Source organism: Triturus cristatus, chromosome 5_1 (assembly GCF_964204655.1).
Source record: "Triturus cristatus chromosome 5_1, aTriCri1.1, whole genome shotgun sequence".
NCBI classification, from domain to species: domain Eukaryota; kingdom Metazoa; phylum Chordata; class Amphibia; order Caudata; family Salamandridae; genus Triturus; species Triturus cristatus.
The window spans coordinates 527,643,683-527,659,670 of record NC_140587.1 but is presented as its reverse complement, the minus strand read 5'-3'; the positions used below and the strand labels follow the sequence as shown (position 1 = coordinate 527,659,670).

Sequence of the window (15,988 nt, the reverse complement as noted above, 5' to 3'; positions counted from 1 at the left end):
GCGAGTTCAAGATGCGTGCTGTACAAAAACTTCTCGTGTTTAATGAACTAGATTTTAATGTTACTCTAAATATAATATGACTCTAGGCAACATTCGGGGGATGCATGGCAACTGACGTCTCTTAGTTCATAAACAGCATTGTTGTCGGGCGGGAGAAGCAGCAGTGTTTTAACTCAAGCTTAAAACGAGCACTTTCAATAACTTCCTCTCAAATCAGTGCTATAATCTTGTGTACTGAGGTGAAGCGCTATAGAAATGCACTTTTTTAAATTCTGAAGAGACATTATCACACATTTACATCATATTTACTGTATGATTAACATGCCGATCATTTTCACGGCTCGCCCAGTAGCTCGTATATGCTTGGCTCTTCTCCGGCTGGCTCTACCTGTTAATTAATATATTGGCTTGCGCACCTCTAACAAAGAGAGATGAATGGATACATGACAGTGAGCCCGGTAGATGGTAGAGAAATAGACTGGTGCAGACATACAGACAAAGTCAGTCTACATTGCCTCACGTCAGAATCATCACTTTCAATAACCTGGAAATCTGCTGGCAACTCCTGCATGCCCCAACCTCATCCCCCTCACCTATTCTTAGCAGAAGCGGCAGATTCTGAGCTGTGCCCTGCTGGTGCAGAGGAGCACGGCAGAGTCTGTAGAAGCGCTGGGATCCCTCGCCTCTCGGGCAGGCATCTAAGCCTTCCATGTGCCTTCACATTCAGGATAAATGAATACATTTTGTTCTGTGCTTTAGTCGCCCCCTCTGTGAGCACTGTCTGGTAGATGGAGCTCTGTGTTAATAAACACATTCAGAGAGGTGTTTGTGTACAAACAAACAACAGCCACAATACCGTACATTTTGAACGTGTAGTTAAATACCTGCTCATCGAGTACCTCATTGGCTGATCATTCCATGGCACCACCAAAATTACATTTGGACATATTTTCTCAACTGTAAAACACTCCCTTCTATGGGTCATTTAACAACTCGGGGTTTGGGGTTAGGTAACCTACTTTGGATGCTGTGTAAAAGAGTAAATACAAAAATTAATGCAATGAAACTAAGCAACCAGTACTGTCTAAAACACTGTGAAAACTGACACACATTCTGGCATTTTGTTTAGTTAATGTCGATTTTCTCATAGATGCGAGTAAAGTACTCTTAATATCTTAATGAAATCTGCACACTTTTAACTAAAAGCACCGGGCGACCTTTGACAACTAGGCAATGAATACATTTTCATGTACCCCTGAAGCCCCCATGCCCCCCGCCCCCTTGGCAAACTTCATTGCCTCCCAGTGTTTGGGGCATAACCAATACGCAGGAGAGTGAGTCAAATAGTCTAGAAAATGAAAGAGAAACCGGGATTCGACCCCAAGCTCCGATCCCGATTGCGTTGGTTAGTCTGTAAGCACTACTTTTATTAATGAGTTTCGCATTAGTAAAGCACCACGGTGTGCATGTGTGGCGACACTTCACCCATGAGGTACGTGCCAAGCAATTGTTGACACAATCCACACTTTGCGTCTTTTTCAATATATTTATTACGAAGTGCAGGACTTTTCCAAGGGATTTTGCACACTACATACATTCACTCCAAAAATAAAACGTGTAGGTAAAAAACTTTGCCATTTACAACGTCAATAGCTCTAACTTACAAATGCGAGACCTATTTGCATTGCAAATGCTTGTTTCTTTACTGCGTTGAACCAGCATGTGGCACTTTTCCTTCGCACACCCTGAAAAAAGTCTCACTTTCCCATACGTCCTGCATTTGTTTTTGAGTTAGGGGCTCAGATATTTGTGGGAATTGCATGGCAAGTTGTTTGCGAATGACTAAAATAGTTATTACTTCCTGGGTGTTATGGATTTTGCATTGCATTTCCCAGAGTCTGCCGACATCTACTTTATCATGCCAATTTAGAATTTACAAGTAAGTGTCATGCACCTCCATATTTTATACAGTGTGCGCACGTTTTGCACATTTTCACAGGTACATTACATGTTTGTTGTTTTGGTACAGTGTATGCATACTTACATCAGGACTTTTTCCCGGAACTCGTTATGAATGGACCCCAAAATATTGATATTTAATCTTTGACTGAAAAATGCAAATTTTCAAAATAAAAAAATATATTCATCACATATATTATCCATTTATACCGTTCACATTTTCACGTTTTTCAGCCTCTAAAATGAGCTTGCAGATGTTCTTTTTGATTTTCTGTACCAGAAATGCAGCTTCTGAACGTGTGAGTTGCATTGAGGCTGCATTGAGTCTGCATCAACACATCAAGACATGGATGAGTTCTAATTTGGGGTGTGCATAACTGGTGTTATTTTTTCTAGCGTATTTACTCGTAAATATGGGAAAAGCATAATCCATCATTTAGCGCTATTTTCTTAGTGCAAAATGCATCCTCGTGTCCAAAATAGGCCAGAGGATGAATTTTGAGCTGAGAAAATAGCACTAAATGCTGCAGGAGAAGAAAAGCAGCAGCCAGCAGCTGCTCACTGTCTCTTAGTTCATTGTTCCTGTGCTCCTGTGGTAGTATTTTTGTCCCAAATTACTCTTAATTACTCAAGCTTGGGTAAGCGCATAATTTTGGTAATTTCGTATCACAATAGTAATGTATGAATACTAAAATTGCTCTGATTACTCTGGCGTGTATACATAGTTGCCCAGGCGTAGTTCTAATATACATATATATTTTTTTGTTTTACATAGTGTGAATTCGACCCGAAGGTATCAGAGCACTTTTACATGAGCGCCAGTTGAGTTACAGATGGACACATCAATTTTGTTAGCCAAGGGGGAGAATCACAGGATGTTGAGCGTCCCTGCTGAGACTCGAACCTGGTTCCCCAGCTTCGAGGTCTACTGTTTTAGACGTTAGTGCTTTCCAAAGCAGTATAGGCACCTCATAAATAGGGTATGAGTATTTTTACTTGGAAATTGCATGGGGACTAAGGCTCATTCCTGCAAATGATTGCAGGGAAAGGCAGTGCACCTTTGGGCTCTCTTCAGAGTGAAAAAAGCTAGTGGGTCAAGAAATAACGGTGCCTCCAGCTGTTTGATTGGTTGAGAGCCTGCAGGGGTCCATATGATTGCACGAAATGTAAGATATTTCTCAAAGTTTGCTTTCACTGTAGTTCGGAACCTGCAGGCACGTTGCTTGCAGGGCCACACCAGCACTAGAAAAAGGACAATGAATATCTCCTAGATCTAGGCAGGCATTGTGAAATAGATTGGCCAAATCCCCTGGGGCTCCCTTATACTCTTCCACCTCAAAGGTCTATAGCGTTGAGGGGTACTAAAAGGGGTTGGTGGGAATCCCAGCTCAAAGTCCAAGGGCCCCTAAATGGCAGTGATAGACGATGCAGTCCGGTTCACCACTTGTTTGAGCCCCCAATCCCAGAGTGGGATAAAGGAAATGGGGGGGGCTGTTCCTTTATCAAGAAGTGGACCCTGATCCAGAATAGGCCTGTAGCTAGGTACCAATGACAGGTTTCCCAACTAAGGATTGTAGACACCTCCCCTTTTCAGTGGATTCTTAGAGAAGTAACAAAGGGATAAGTCCCTCACAACTGCTCAAATGTACCTTATTTGTCCCACTTCTTATAGTTTGGTAACCCTAGGGAAGGTGGGAGACACTGTTAGACTACCAACCAAGGATAGACTTTTGTCTCTGTCCCTGAGTGATGACACATTATCGTTTGCGAAAGTCACAAGAGTAAGAAGAAGTGATGTCTAATACAGGTTTTCCAGGTTGTCTGATATGTTTACCAAATGTGTGACTTGGCTATCCAATTTGGTTCATGAGCTTGTATATATATGAATATAGTCATGTTTTTTTCGGTGTAGCCAGCAGGATGTCTTATTACCCCATTTCTCTTTGCGAGAATAAATAACAGAGAATGGCACCAACAGAGCCTAGTAAGAGTCTTTCTTGAGGAATAATATGGTGTATGTAAGTTTCCTCGACCCCAATAACCATGTAAGGAGCAAGTAATGTGAAGAGCAAAGTTATATCTTTGGATGTTTACACCGGTAAACAACCTTTACAACGCAGTGATTACATTGCACTACATTTACAACGCAGTCATTATATCGCATCATCCTTTACATCGCATGTCACTACAACGTATGTCATTACAACGCATGTCACTACAACGCAGGCATTACATCGCAAGTCATTACAGCACATACCATTACAATGCATAGTACCCTTACACTATCCGACACTTACCCTACTGTTGCACTCACTGGAGTTAGAATAGTAATTTTTACCCCTACACTATCCAAAACGTACCATACTGTTGCACTCACTGGAGTTAAAATAGTAATTTTTACCCCTACACTATCTAACACTTACCATACTGTTGCACTCACTGGAGTTAGAATAGTAATTTTTACCCCTACACTATCCAACACTTACCCTACTGTTGCACTCACTGGAGTTAGAATAGCAATTTTTACCCCTACACTATCCAACACTTACCCTACTGTTGCACTCACTGGAGTTAGAATAGTAATTTTTACCCCTACACTATCCAACACTTACCTTAAATGCGATGCAATGGTATGCGTCGTAATGGTATAATGCGATGTAATGGAATGCGTTGTAAAGGTGGTTTCTAAAAATGCGATGTAATGGCATGCGATGTAAAAGAATGCTTTGTAAAGGATGTTGCGATGTAAAAACTGTGTTGTAAAGGCATGCATTGTAAATATATGCGTTGTAGCATCATACATTCGTTTACACCAGTGATGCATACACATTATGTTGACCTGTAAACTAATTTTATATCCTTAGTTCAGGTTAATGCTTTACCAACATACCCCGCGTTGTGGAGGATGTCATTCCAGAAGGGAACTAATGCTTCAATACTCAAGGCTCTGCTAGGTTGCACATTAGCCTGTAGTGGTCACAGGAAAGAACTTGGAAAGATCTGAGGAAAATAAACCTCTAAATTTTCAACCAGAGCGCAACTAGGATATTTTGGAGCTCCTGGTAATGCACATTGCTTTTAAATTAGAAAGGGCATATTCTGTGCCCACATAATTTACCCTCAGACCTCCTCCACGCATTCTCTCTACCCGCCAAGGGGTTAAGGAGATGATGTGTCTGCAGTGCTTTTGCCCTTAACGCATGGCTGTGGGACACCCTCTTCTGATGGATGGTCGTGTAGGGAAGATTTTGGACACTCTTGCCTCTCCACTCCACTTTCATAATTCTGTTCATATCTTTTGTGTGCGCAGCACTATGTATATAGTGAGATCTTGATAGCTTATATTCGTTTTATCAGTGCTAACAGCTGAGCAACATCTGTCTCTTTTCCGTTCCTCATTCACCCAGGAACGTGGCCTGAAAATATTGTTTCCTGTGCGTTTGGAGCATGATTGCTGATCATTTTAATGACAAACTGATGAACCCATCGTCAGAGTTGTCAGGAAAAGGTCAGGTGATTTGCATTAATTAGAAACTGGGGGGGGGGGGTGCATCTCGCGTGTGATCATGTGGGATCCTTCTTGCTATTGATTCTCACACAGGTGAAGGAAAGAAATAATTAGACGTATACATCGCCTATTACTGGAGGCGCTGGAACAAGGAATAATGTGTTTCATTAAAAAAGCAGGGAAAGGTAAGGGAAAGCTTTGATTATTTTTCAAACATGAACTGAGGTGCTTCCTTTGATGATCTTCTTGCCAAACATTCATCTCTCTCCCAAGGCTTTTAGATAGTTTTCTTATGTGAAGCTCAAAACTTCCTAGCCACTGTTTTGTAGATTGGTGTGTGCGGTGTGCAGCCGTGGCTTTGCTTTGTGACATTGCAGTATTTGTGTGCGGTGCAGGTGCTGCAGTACGAAGAGCTCGCGAGAAGCCTGCGGGAAGAGCTGCGGCAAGAGCAGAGCCGCCACCAAGACCAGCAGAGGCAGCTGGCCCAGCTCAAGCAGCAAGCGGCAGACACCGAGGCAGAGGCGGAGACCCTGAGGAGGAGGCAGAGGAGCGATGCACAAATGGTGAGAACAAGCAGAGTTCAGTGATGTGTGCGGCGCGTGACATGTGATCCAACCAATCCTTGAGGCTCTGGAGTGCAAAGGGTGGCAGCACCTTCAGCAGGATCTCACTCCTGTTGTTCTGCGAGGGCTATCCATTTAGAAGAGACAAGTAGCACACTTTGCCAGACTGGGGTGAGAGGGGTGCACAATGCCAGCAGCTCAGCACTAGTTTCCCCAAAGCGTTATGGCAGATATTGTTGGTACCGCTGTGAAATTGCTCATAAGTAGAGGAGTTTTTAGCACCATTGTTGGTGCGACCAGTTCTTGCATCTCTGGAAATAGGTTTCTGGGTTATTTGCTTGTCTTCAGTAGAAAGTAGCAGTGATGTTGCAAGTGCCTGATGTGCCAGATACCATTTATTGGATGAAGAATCTCTCTAAAGTATGCAGATGTGAGTAGGATTACTATCGACAGCTTCATCTACCAGAATGATTTGGGACACCCGAGCATTCCGGCAAGCCGCGTATTCCCCTAGCCCACTAAAGTCCTATAGGGTGTTGTGTTGCACCTGCATGAATGGAGAGGTACAGCACCTGATATACCAATAGCGGCTGGCCGAGCACCTCCAAACCACAGGATTGCTTCATCCTCATGAGTGCCATTAGCATAGGACGTTCTGTGCCTATAGGAATGTAAGTGGTAGAAGGCGGAGTCCTTTTATAGTTCTTCAAACACTGAGGTGCCTTGCCTCTTCCAAGTAATGTCGTGGCGCTTTTCTTCTAATAAGTGCTAAGCTTATCTCACTTCATCTAGTCCTCTTTTAAGTGCTTTAAGGCTTCATATTGATGAGTTCTATAGTAATATGGTTACAGGTGTGCAGAATCCACGAGGAATCTGTACTGTAAATGAAACACAAATATGCGACTTGTATTTGGTTGAAAAAGGCATTTCAAGCTTTTTAATATGTCTGTTTGTGGTGTTTATTTAGCATGAACCTAGCCTGGGATCCTGTACAGGGCCAGTGTATTAGGCCCCTTTCAAAAGTGTCTCTTATTCTGAATGTGTGGTAAGATGCACACGCTTTTCTTTTTTATGTAATAAAAACTGGCGGCGTAAAAATATCCACAAAGCCATGAATGACGCCTTATTAGCTAATCACTGTGAACTCTGAGGAAACATAGTTCAGCAGAAAGGACTGAAAAGCTGGTTATCCTTTGTGTTGTGCAAACAGCAGTTGCAATTATGTTCTATTTCCTGTCTCTACAAGGAACCATTGTGATGTCACAACTCGACTGCATTAACTTACTACAATAAGTGATGTTTTCTCATTACAATTAGTGATGGAAAAATTAGTCTGAAATTTGGAATTATGTTTTTTAAAGTAATTACAGATAATAATAGATATCATTATTGTTATTAATATTTCTGTGTAGCTCCTAATACCACTTATTTTTCCATTCATTCCGTACTCGTCCTGCCTGTCCCTCTCCTTACTTTATGGTGGTGTGCCTCACCCTTGAGGCAGGAATATACCTTGCTACACCAGCAGATTTGTTTCTTTGCTCCACCCCATGGCTTCAAAGGGGAATATATATATTTTTTGTCTTTCTCCATCTGATGACAGGCGACTTCTTCCTCAGGCTGCATGTTGGCAGCAGTGTTTCTGCGTCTTTGGTAAGTATTTCTTGCTATTGATCTACCTTTGGCAAGCTAATGTATAGTAGGTTACCCCTTGGGCCCGGTTAGTTATCTTCAGGTGGTATAGCCTGGTTTTGTCTCCTGGGCATCTCTTGGCTTTGAAAACTGCCCTATTTAGTGAGCACAGGCTCAACTTTTTCTCCTCCCCTTTTAGTTCCAGATGCAGCGCCCTCTTTTGCCGCACTATTGGTGGGTGAGGGCAGATTTTGACAGCTTCTTCCCTGGCCCAGATGCTTGGCGAGTGCTTTTTGAGCTGTGGCTTTGGCTAGTGTGTGGGTTTCCAAGGGCCTGCCTGCTGGGACTGATTTAGCAGTTCCTTTTTAATTGTATCTCTGCTGCTTTTCTTCTTGGCTGGGCTCTGTTGCCAGGAAAAGAAGGGGGTACTGGCACTATTGTGTCTGTTTTAGGAGTTTAGGCATCTCTTGGATTTTACACTACTTCCTTCCTACTGTTCTTGCCTCTTAGTTTGAGCTTTTGTGGCCTGTTTCTTGGGAGGTCACTGCGTCTCTTGCTACTGGCTCTATTTCTGCTGCTCCTTCCTCTGTGTCTGGGCATTGACTCTGCTTTTGGTTGTGTCTCTATTTCCTATTGTATCATTTTTAGGAGGCGGTGGGAGTGGTACACTACAGTGCTTTTCTTGCAGATGCCACACCAGAAGCACGCTGTGGGGGTTGCCACATTGGCCTATTTTCTATCCTGTTGTGTAGTCATACCCTCGCTATTTCCATTTGGGCTTTGGGTTTGGCATCCTAAGCCCTACAAGGGTACAGAAGTGTTCCTGGCCCCGTCATGCAACAGCCCACCGTCCTCACCCTGCTGAATGCCTGTGCTTCCTGCTGTAACTTCTGCTTTTAGAATTTGAGGATGGTGCGATGAGTTCCTGCTATTTGGGATGTTTCCTTCCTTAGGGTTCAGTCTCAGTCTACCTATTTTTGTGCTATTTTCTATGTTTCATGGTGCCTAGCGAAGTTCTCTGGTGACCTCTGAGCTTTGGGTTCAGTAAATGCCCCTTCAGAAGTAACAGGTGTTCTTCCATTCCCTTCTTTGGGTTGGTCCCCTCTTTCTTGTTGTGCATGGGTCTTCTGATGCCTGATGTTTCCTTCTTGGCCTAGTCGTTGTGGTCTCAGACTCTTAGACATGATGGATAAGAGTTCAAGACCCACTATATATTTGCGTCTACCCAAACATTTATTCTATTGCTAGGTGAGTCTAAGTACTCACCGGTATTTGACAATGCACTGGCCGCCTCCTCTGTGCAATTTGACAAGACTTCTTGGGTCCTTTATTGTGTGGCCTGATTTCTTTTTTTGGGGTTGTTTCAGACTTCATAGGTCTGGCTTGGACCCTTGTTCTGAGTCTGGCACCTGTGTCTGGAGTTGTGGGTCTCTACCACTTGGTCAGCTGGTTAAGGCCACACGCGGCCTAGTCATTAAGATCGCTGACTGCCCTCTGAATTTTCAGGGTTCAAGTCTCATGCTTGTTTTGGTCCTGTGTCTGCTAAACAAACATTTTCATCACACACTGTTTCAGGTATCTATTTGGGGTGCACATAACGTTTTTGCCATCATATAGTGTTTGCCTAAAGCTGGTTTTTCATAGCTATGCCCCTGTCTCTTGCCTCTTCTACAGTCGAGTTTCTGGCTGCTGTTATGATTTGTTCCATTCCTACACTACCATTCCAGGTTTACTGTCAGTTGTCGTAATCGTTTTCGATGAGTCTTGATTTCGGTGTTCTTTTCTGCTGTGGTTGAGCAATGTAATTCCTCTACAGCAGTATACTACTTTTTCCTCTGATTTCACTCTTTGGTTCATGGAAGTTTTGACATGGGGTCTGTTCTGCCTGCCTGGCATTGCCTCCTTCTTTGGCTTGTTGAGGGGATGTCTAAAGGATGCCATGTACTTCCCTGGTGGTGGCCTCCTGCCTGTCCAGTGCTGGTACTCTGAGTACCCTCTTGTGGACCTAGTGTGCTTGGCAAGTTTCCTGCTGTGCTCGTGGCCTTTGGTTCTCCATAGTTGGTATCTGGCGTAGCTCACTCGCTGGCAGACAGCTTGGTTGGCAAAATACGGCCTTTTTTCACTGTTGCTTGGATTTTCTATGTTGGGAAGTGGATCCCTTCATGGGGCTCCAGCTTGGGCATGTGGCTTTCATGTTCAGTCTTTTTCATTGAGGTAGTTGTGAGCTGCTTTGGCCTGAGCTTTTTTTGGCTTTACCTTGCTGTTAGTGATGGGCTACTGTCTGCTAGCCTTCTTTTTCGAGGAGGGTTTTCTGGCATCTCCCTGACAGCTTGTCTCTGGTAAGTTTGTACTGTACTTGGCTTTGGACCAGGGCTGATAATAAAAAATTATAACGTAGATCCAAGGAACCTCTCCAATTATCACCTCATCTCGTTTCTTCCTCTCTTAGAAAAATTCTTGGAAAGTTTGTTGAACAGCTTATGGCATATTTGACCATGAGGTCTGTCATTCGCCTCAATCTGGATTCTGTGCTTTTCGTAGCACTGAAACCACGTTGGTGGTGGTTTCTGATACTATCCAACTGTCTCTCGATGCTGGGACTCCTGCCATGCTGGTGCTGCTGGATTTCTCAGCAGCTTTTGACACTGTCCCTAATACAATACTGATTCGCAGGCTGTGCAAAATAGGCATCCAGGGTAAAGCCTAACATGACTTGTAGACTTCCTGGACAATCAAACTCAGACGATCTCATTAGGCCCTTTTAAGCCACAAACTGTGTCTTATCAACAAGGGAATACCAAAGGGATCATCTTGAGCCCCACGTTATTCAATGTCTACATCGCCCCTTGCCCAGATTATCAAGACTTGTGATTTCGATGTAATATCATACACTGATGACACTCAGTTAGTGATCTTGAGTCGACAGGATGCTGATGGGGTAAAACATCGATTCATAGACTGTATGAGAAAGATTGCTGCCTGGATGATGAACAACTGTCTGCAACCAAATAGGTAACTAAGATACTCAGTTTGTGAAAGCTCAGCAGCTCTGGTCAGCAGACTGGTGGCCCCTGGAACTTGGTGTAGCCTCCTCTCTAAGGCAGACAGTGAAAAATCTCGGTATCAGGTTTGATCAATCCCTAGCTGTGAAAGATCATGTTACATCCGTTTGCGGCTCAGCTACTATGCGTGTACTGAGGAAAGGGTTTCCTTGGCTTCCATCTTCTGCCTGACCACTCTAGTTCAAGCTGTCATCAAGAGTCGTCTGGACTATGGTAACACCCTGCTAGTATCAGCCAATGACACACTGTTGTCCAAATTACAGCTGGGTCTGAACGTCACTGTACATTTGGTTTGCAACCTTTCTTCAGCCAACACATTGAGAGCCTTACACTGGCTTCCAGTTAGGAAGCATTCTGTCTTTAAGTTATGCTGTCTCACCCACACGTCTTGAGGGGTAGAGGTCCCACCTACATAGAGAAGAAGTTGAGCCCTTACTGACCCGCTTGATATCTTAGATACAAGGACAAAGCTTTGCTTAATGTGCCCCAACTCCGACCTTTCGATTTGGTGGCAGATCCTTTTCCTAACTTTCCCCTTCTGCCTGGAACAAGCTTCCGTATTATATTTGCTTTTGTGAAGTTTAAAAAACTCTTGAAGACATGGCTGTTTTAATCAGTCAGCTGGCTGTGTGTTAGTGAAGCACCTAGATAGAGTCTGTGGTCGAGGTTGCAGCATTATTTCACTGGCTTTTGGGTCCCCTTGCTTGGCTCTTGATGTCAGAGAATTCAGCTTCACCTTTGGCGGTTTGATGGATGCAGGGTTTTTTGGGATCTGTTGTCCTGGCATTTGTCCTTTTGTTCCTTCAGGGACACCTGCTCTTTTATCAATGGGCTTTCTATTTTCTGATGGCATGAATGCATGTTGCATTCTCATAAATTAAAGATTGTGACAAGGAAGACATACAATGAGCAAGGAAGATATACATACAAGTAATTTTCTGAATACTTGCTGGTAATATTTATCACTCCTAGTCCATGTCTTCCTCATTCCAGTCCTATAACCCTCCTGCTCAACCCTATGATTGTCCTTTTTTCTGGCTTGCTATATTTCAGTACGTGGTAATTGTGGCATGCCTTTAGATAGCTATAAGGGCAGAGCAAACATGTATCCCTTTTCTTCTAATGGGACAGCAAAGGAGCTACCTGTCTCCATGGTGAGACTTACCCTTGTTGAGTAAGAACTGTCATGAGGAAGAGCTGGACTAGGAATGATGAAAGGTACAGGTAAGCAATAGGGCCATTTCTATGCCAAGCAAAAAACAGGGTTTTATTCCTATCTAATTTATTGACATAAATGTTATCAACTTCAGAGGGAGGAAAGTCTGAGTTGGCTTTGTTGAAACAGAACATTTTGACCTCCAATTATACCACATCGTGTATCCCAGTCTGATAATCATAGGATTCAAATTCCAAAACATAATGTCTGATAATGATATTAAAAAATAGCTAAAACTGAACTCCTCTCCTAATCGGTTTGATTTTGACGACAGCTATCTTCTTGAAAAATAACTCAATTAGACAAGATGTATGGTGCAGAAATTAGCAAAGCCAATAGTACTCACCTTTCTAATATGAGCTTATAAGTTATTTGCTTTGCCAATGAGTGTTAGTAAAACATTGCTAACATTTAAAAAATAAATAAATATCAAAATGGCCACCAGTGCATGCAAACCCTTTTGCTTTTGCTTGTGAAACGCTATTACAAGAAACCTGTTGGTGTGTCACAACATATACGCATGCATGGTGGCCATCTTGGAATGGGTTTTCTCAAGCACATAGCATTCTAAGTTGGCCTCAAGGGCTTGTGGATGCTTTGTGATGTAACAAAGCATGTGTAAATGTTGTGACATGTACAAGTGTCGTGACACGCCAGCAGTTTGCTTTTGAATTTAATTTACCACTTGAAGATGGTCTGTGGCCATTTTTGAGCAGTTAATTACATACCAAAAAAATAAACTAACAAAAAAAGAAGTGAGTGGCCGAGCATCAGTCTGCAGCTTCTGAGACCTTCGAAAAAAGTAACGTTTTTAAAAACCAAGAAACATGAAAAAGAAATCACGGAGCAGGAAGGTGTGTGGGAGGAACAGGCAAGTGGAGGTGGGCAAAGGGAGCAGTGGTAATGAAGGTCATGGTTGCTCTTTGAACAAAAGATTACTTTTTAAAAAAAGTAAAATGAAAAATAAAGCAAAATGGCTCGGGGGAGCAACGTACTAATGGAGGAGGGAGAAAGGAGCATTCATGTGAAGGGGAACGAGCAGAACGAAAGGGAGTTCACACTGAAAGGGAAGCACTCACATAGATAGCTAAAAAAGAATAAAAAAAAATATTTCCCTTCTGTCATACATGGAAGGATGTTAGTTATCCAATCAAAATAAAGGTAAAGAGTTATGCTCCATGGGAGGGACAAACAGAAGTAGAGGAAGAAAAACCATCAAATTAGAAGCAAGCAAATGAAAGTGACATGAAGCCAAGAAATCATGGGCAGTACCCTGACCCACAACCCTCTGTGGGTATAGTTCTTTTGACAGCAGGCAGCTAAAGGTACCTGCAGGTGATGTTTGAAAAACGTTATATTCTTCCCCTCACCCCTTCATTAAACTACTGCCACTTGTACCTGCCTCTCATCTGTGAAGCCCCCCTCTTTTACACTTCAGTGAAAAAGAACTTGAGTATGATTATGGATAAGGAAACCCCACTCTCAAGCCTCTCATGAAAATGGTAATGCGCACTGAAGTTACCTCACGTGTCAGCTACACAAATTTGATTTATTTGTAGCTTTAACAAAATAATAAGTTATTTTCAGTGGAGCCAAAAATATAGTGTCAGTAAGTAGCTACGTCTGGTGGCGCAGTGGACTAATGCGTCCACTGTAGGGGCCTGTTTTTGACTTCATGGTCACAGGTTCAAATCCTTCTGAGGTCGATAAAATGAATGCCATCTGATATTCAGTGCCAAGATTTCCTTGGGTGAACTTGCGCTTTACAAACACATATGTTATGATATGTAGTTTTAAAAAGTGAGACGAGGGCTATTGTACCATTTATTGACTGTTAAATATAGAAATGTATTGAAACTCTTTTCATTTGTCCATTAGTGTGCATTTGGGTCTACCCAGGGCCCATAGCCTTCATAATTTCCATAAAAAGGTTTTATGGCGTCAATTGCATTCTGAGGGAACTAACAAGATGACATCATCTACCTTTTGCTTTGCTGGCAGAAAATAATGAAAGCAGTCCAGGATATAGAGCAAACCTCTTGTCATCACATGCAAGGAACTTGAGCTAAAAAAATAATTTCCCTTTTTTGTGGCAGTTTCATAGTCTTTTGCTCCTCCCTTCTTGTTACTAGAGTTTTCATAGGCCATTGCCCAAAAAGAGTTCGTTTAGTTTACTTATCTAAAGGAATTACTTCAATTCACATCCATACTGATCCATCCATTTGTCCATCCATTTTTATCCATTGTCCATCCATCCTTCCATCCATCCATCAAGCATTATGCACCATCCTCATCCATCTGTCATCCATGTTCATCTGCTTTTAATTCTCCTTGAAATCATCTATGCTAATCCCTTCTTCTCACCTGATCCATCTTCATCCCTCAATATATTTCTTATTTATTAATAAGTGGTGTGGTGTGCAACACGTAAACATGGCCACCACAGCCAACTAGGAGAAAAAGGGGGAAAAAAGCAGGGTGAGGTCAGGTGGTTAAAGTCCCTCTGAATATCAGAACTGACCCTAGATGAGGCCATTTATAGTCTCTCAACTTAACAAATCAGATGAGTTGTAGAAAGCTGATCAGAATAACACGATTCTCTAGAGTTTCCAAAATTAAAGCCAACTGGGTTCAGACTGGGGGGCAGATTTACAAGAAAGTGACGCATCTGTAGATATGCGTCACATTCCCTGCGGCAACATGCCAAATCCTTGCGTCACCGTGGATGCGCCGTATTTACAATATGGCACACCATGGTGCAAGGATTGACAGATGCGTCAGAAATTCTGACGCATCTGTTGACGGAAAAGTCATGCACTGCTGGAGTTGTGTCGCAAGCACAACGCAACTCCAGCAATGCTCAGGGGCGCCCTATGCCTAACATGCTGCATCACTCCTTATGCCTGCTTCAAGCAGGCGCAGGGTTTTGACGCAGCATGGATGGAAATGTGACTCAGTGAAATCTTGTAGATTTCACTGTGTCACTTTTACGGGGCTTCCTGCGATGGACCGCCCACCCTGCATACATTAAACCTAACGCAGGTTTAATGTGGTGCAGGGCTTCACAACATGACACATCTCCCTAGATGCGTCACGTTGTAAATCGGCCGCAACTGTTACGCTGCAGCTGTGTCACAAAAGTGACACAACAACGGTGCAAAAGTGACGCAAGGGGCTTGTAAATCTGCCCCTATGTCTGTAGGCTAGGAGTATCCACAGGTCTTGTGCATTGATAGGCAGGTTAAGGCTTTCGCGAGGGTAAGTTAGAGTTCCACCCACCCTCAATAGTAAAACCATATTTGTTCCACTTCATCCAGTGGTATGTTATTTAAAAACTCAGATTCACTACCTTTTAAAAGGATACAAGATAATACAGTTAAGATTTGTACATAAATAATATCACAAACCCGCAAAGCTTTGTAAAATGACTGAATTGCTATAGGACTCTTGCAGGAGGTTTGTCAGCAGTGGGGCAGATTTCTTGAATTTAGCCTTGCTGTGCCGATGATACAATTTCAACAAGCATATGATGTGTTGATGAAGGCGACAGACTTAGCTCACACCATTAGCTTCTATAGTGGCCATTATAGGATAGGTGGTAGACATTCAAAAACTCTGGAGGAAATTTGTGGCTAGAGCTCTACTGTTAATGAAATGTGGAGAGGCTTTGTGCTGGTGGCTTGCGCCCCACCTAGGTTTAATGGCTGAAAGCCTGGCTTGGTACCTTGTCACTAAATGACTAACACATCTGTAAAATTCTGCCTAGCACCCAAACCAAAGGATATCTGGAGTGACTGGAGAGACTGTTTGCTGGGATATAGAGCGAATATGGGAGATTAGCTTGAGTACGGACTGAATATAGATTAAGCAAGGGTTTAAGACACTTAGAGACCTTACAGATATCGGAGTACAAGATGATGGGCAACCCAATTGAGTATATTGGATTTCCCTATGGTGAATGCGGCATTCAGCAATGCTGATAGTGCTGAAAGATATACGAAAATATGTATTATAAAATATTATAATCATTGCACTGTACCTAGCCTAT

General features: G+C 42.8%; 1 protein-coding gene across 4 annotated transcripts in view; it reads left to right on the top strand.

Annotated features, from left to right (window-relative positions):
* The window catches only part of LOC146831152 (uncharacterized), a 1,851,363-nt gene that overhangs the window by 935,483 nt on the left and 899,892 nt on the right, over nucleotides 1-15,988 (top strand). For all 4 annotated transcript variants that reach the window (XM_085605390.1, XM_085605389.1, XM_085605391.1 and 1 more), the window contains one exon: nucleotides 5,863-6,030. In XM_085605390.1, the coding sequence (XP_085461516.1) occupies nucleotides 5,863-6,030 (168 nt within the window). The remainder of the gene's footprint in view (nucleotides 1-5,862; nucleotides 6,031-15,988) is intronic.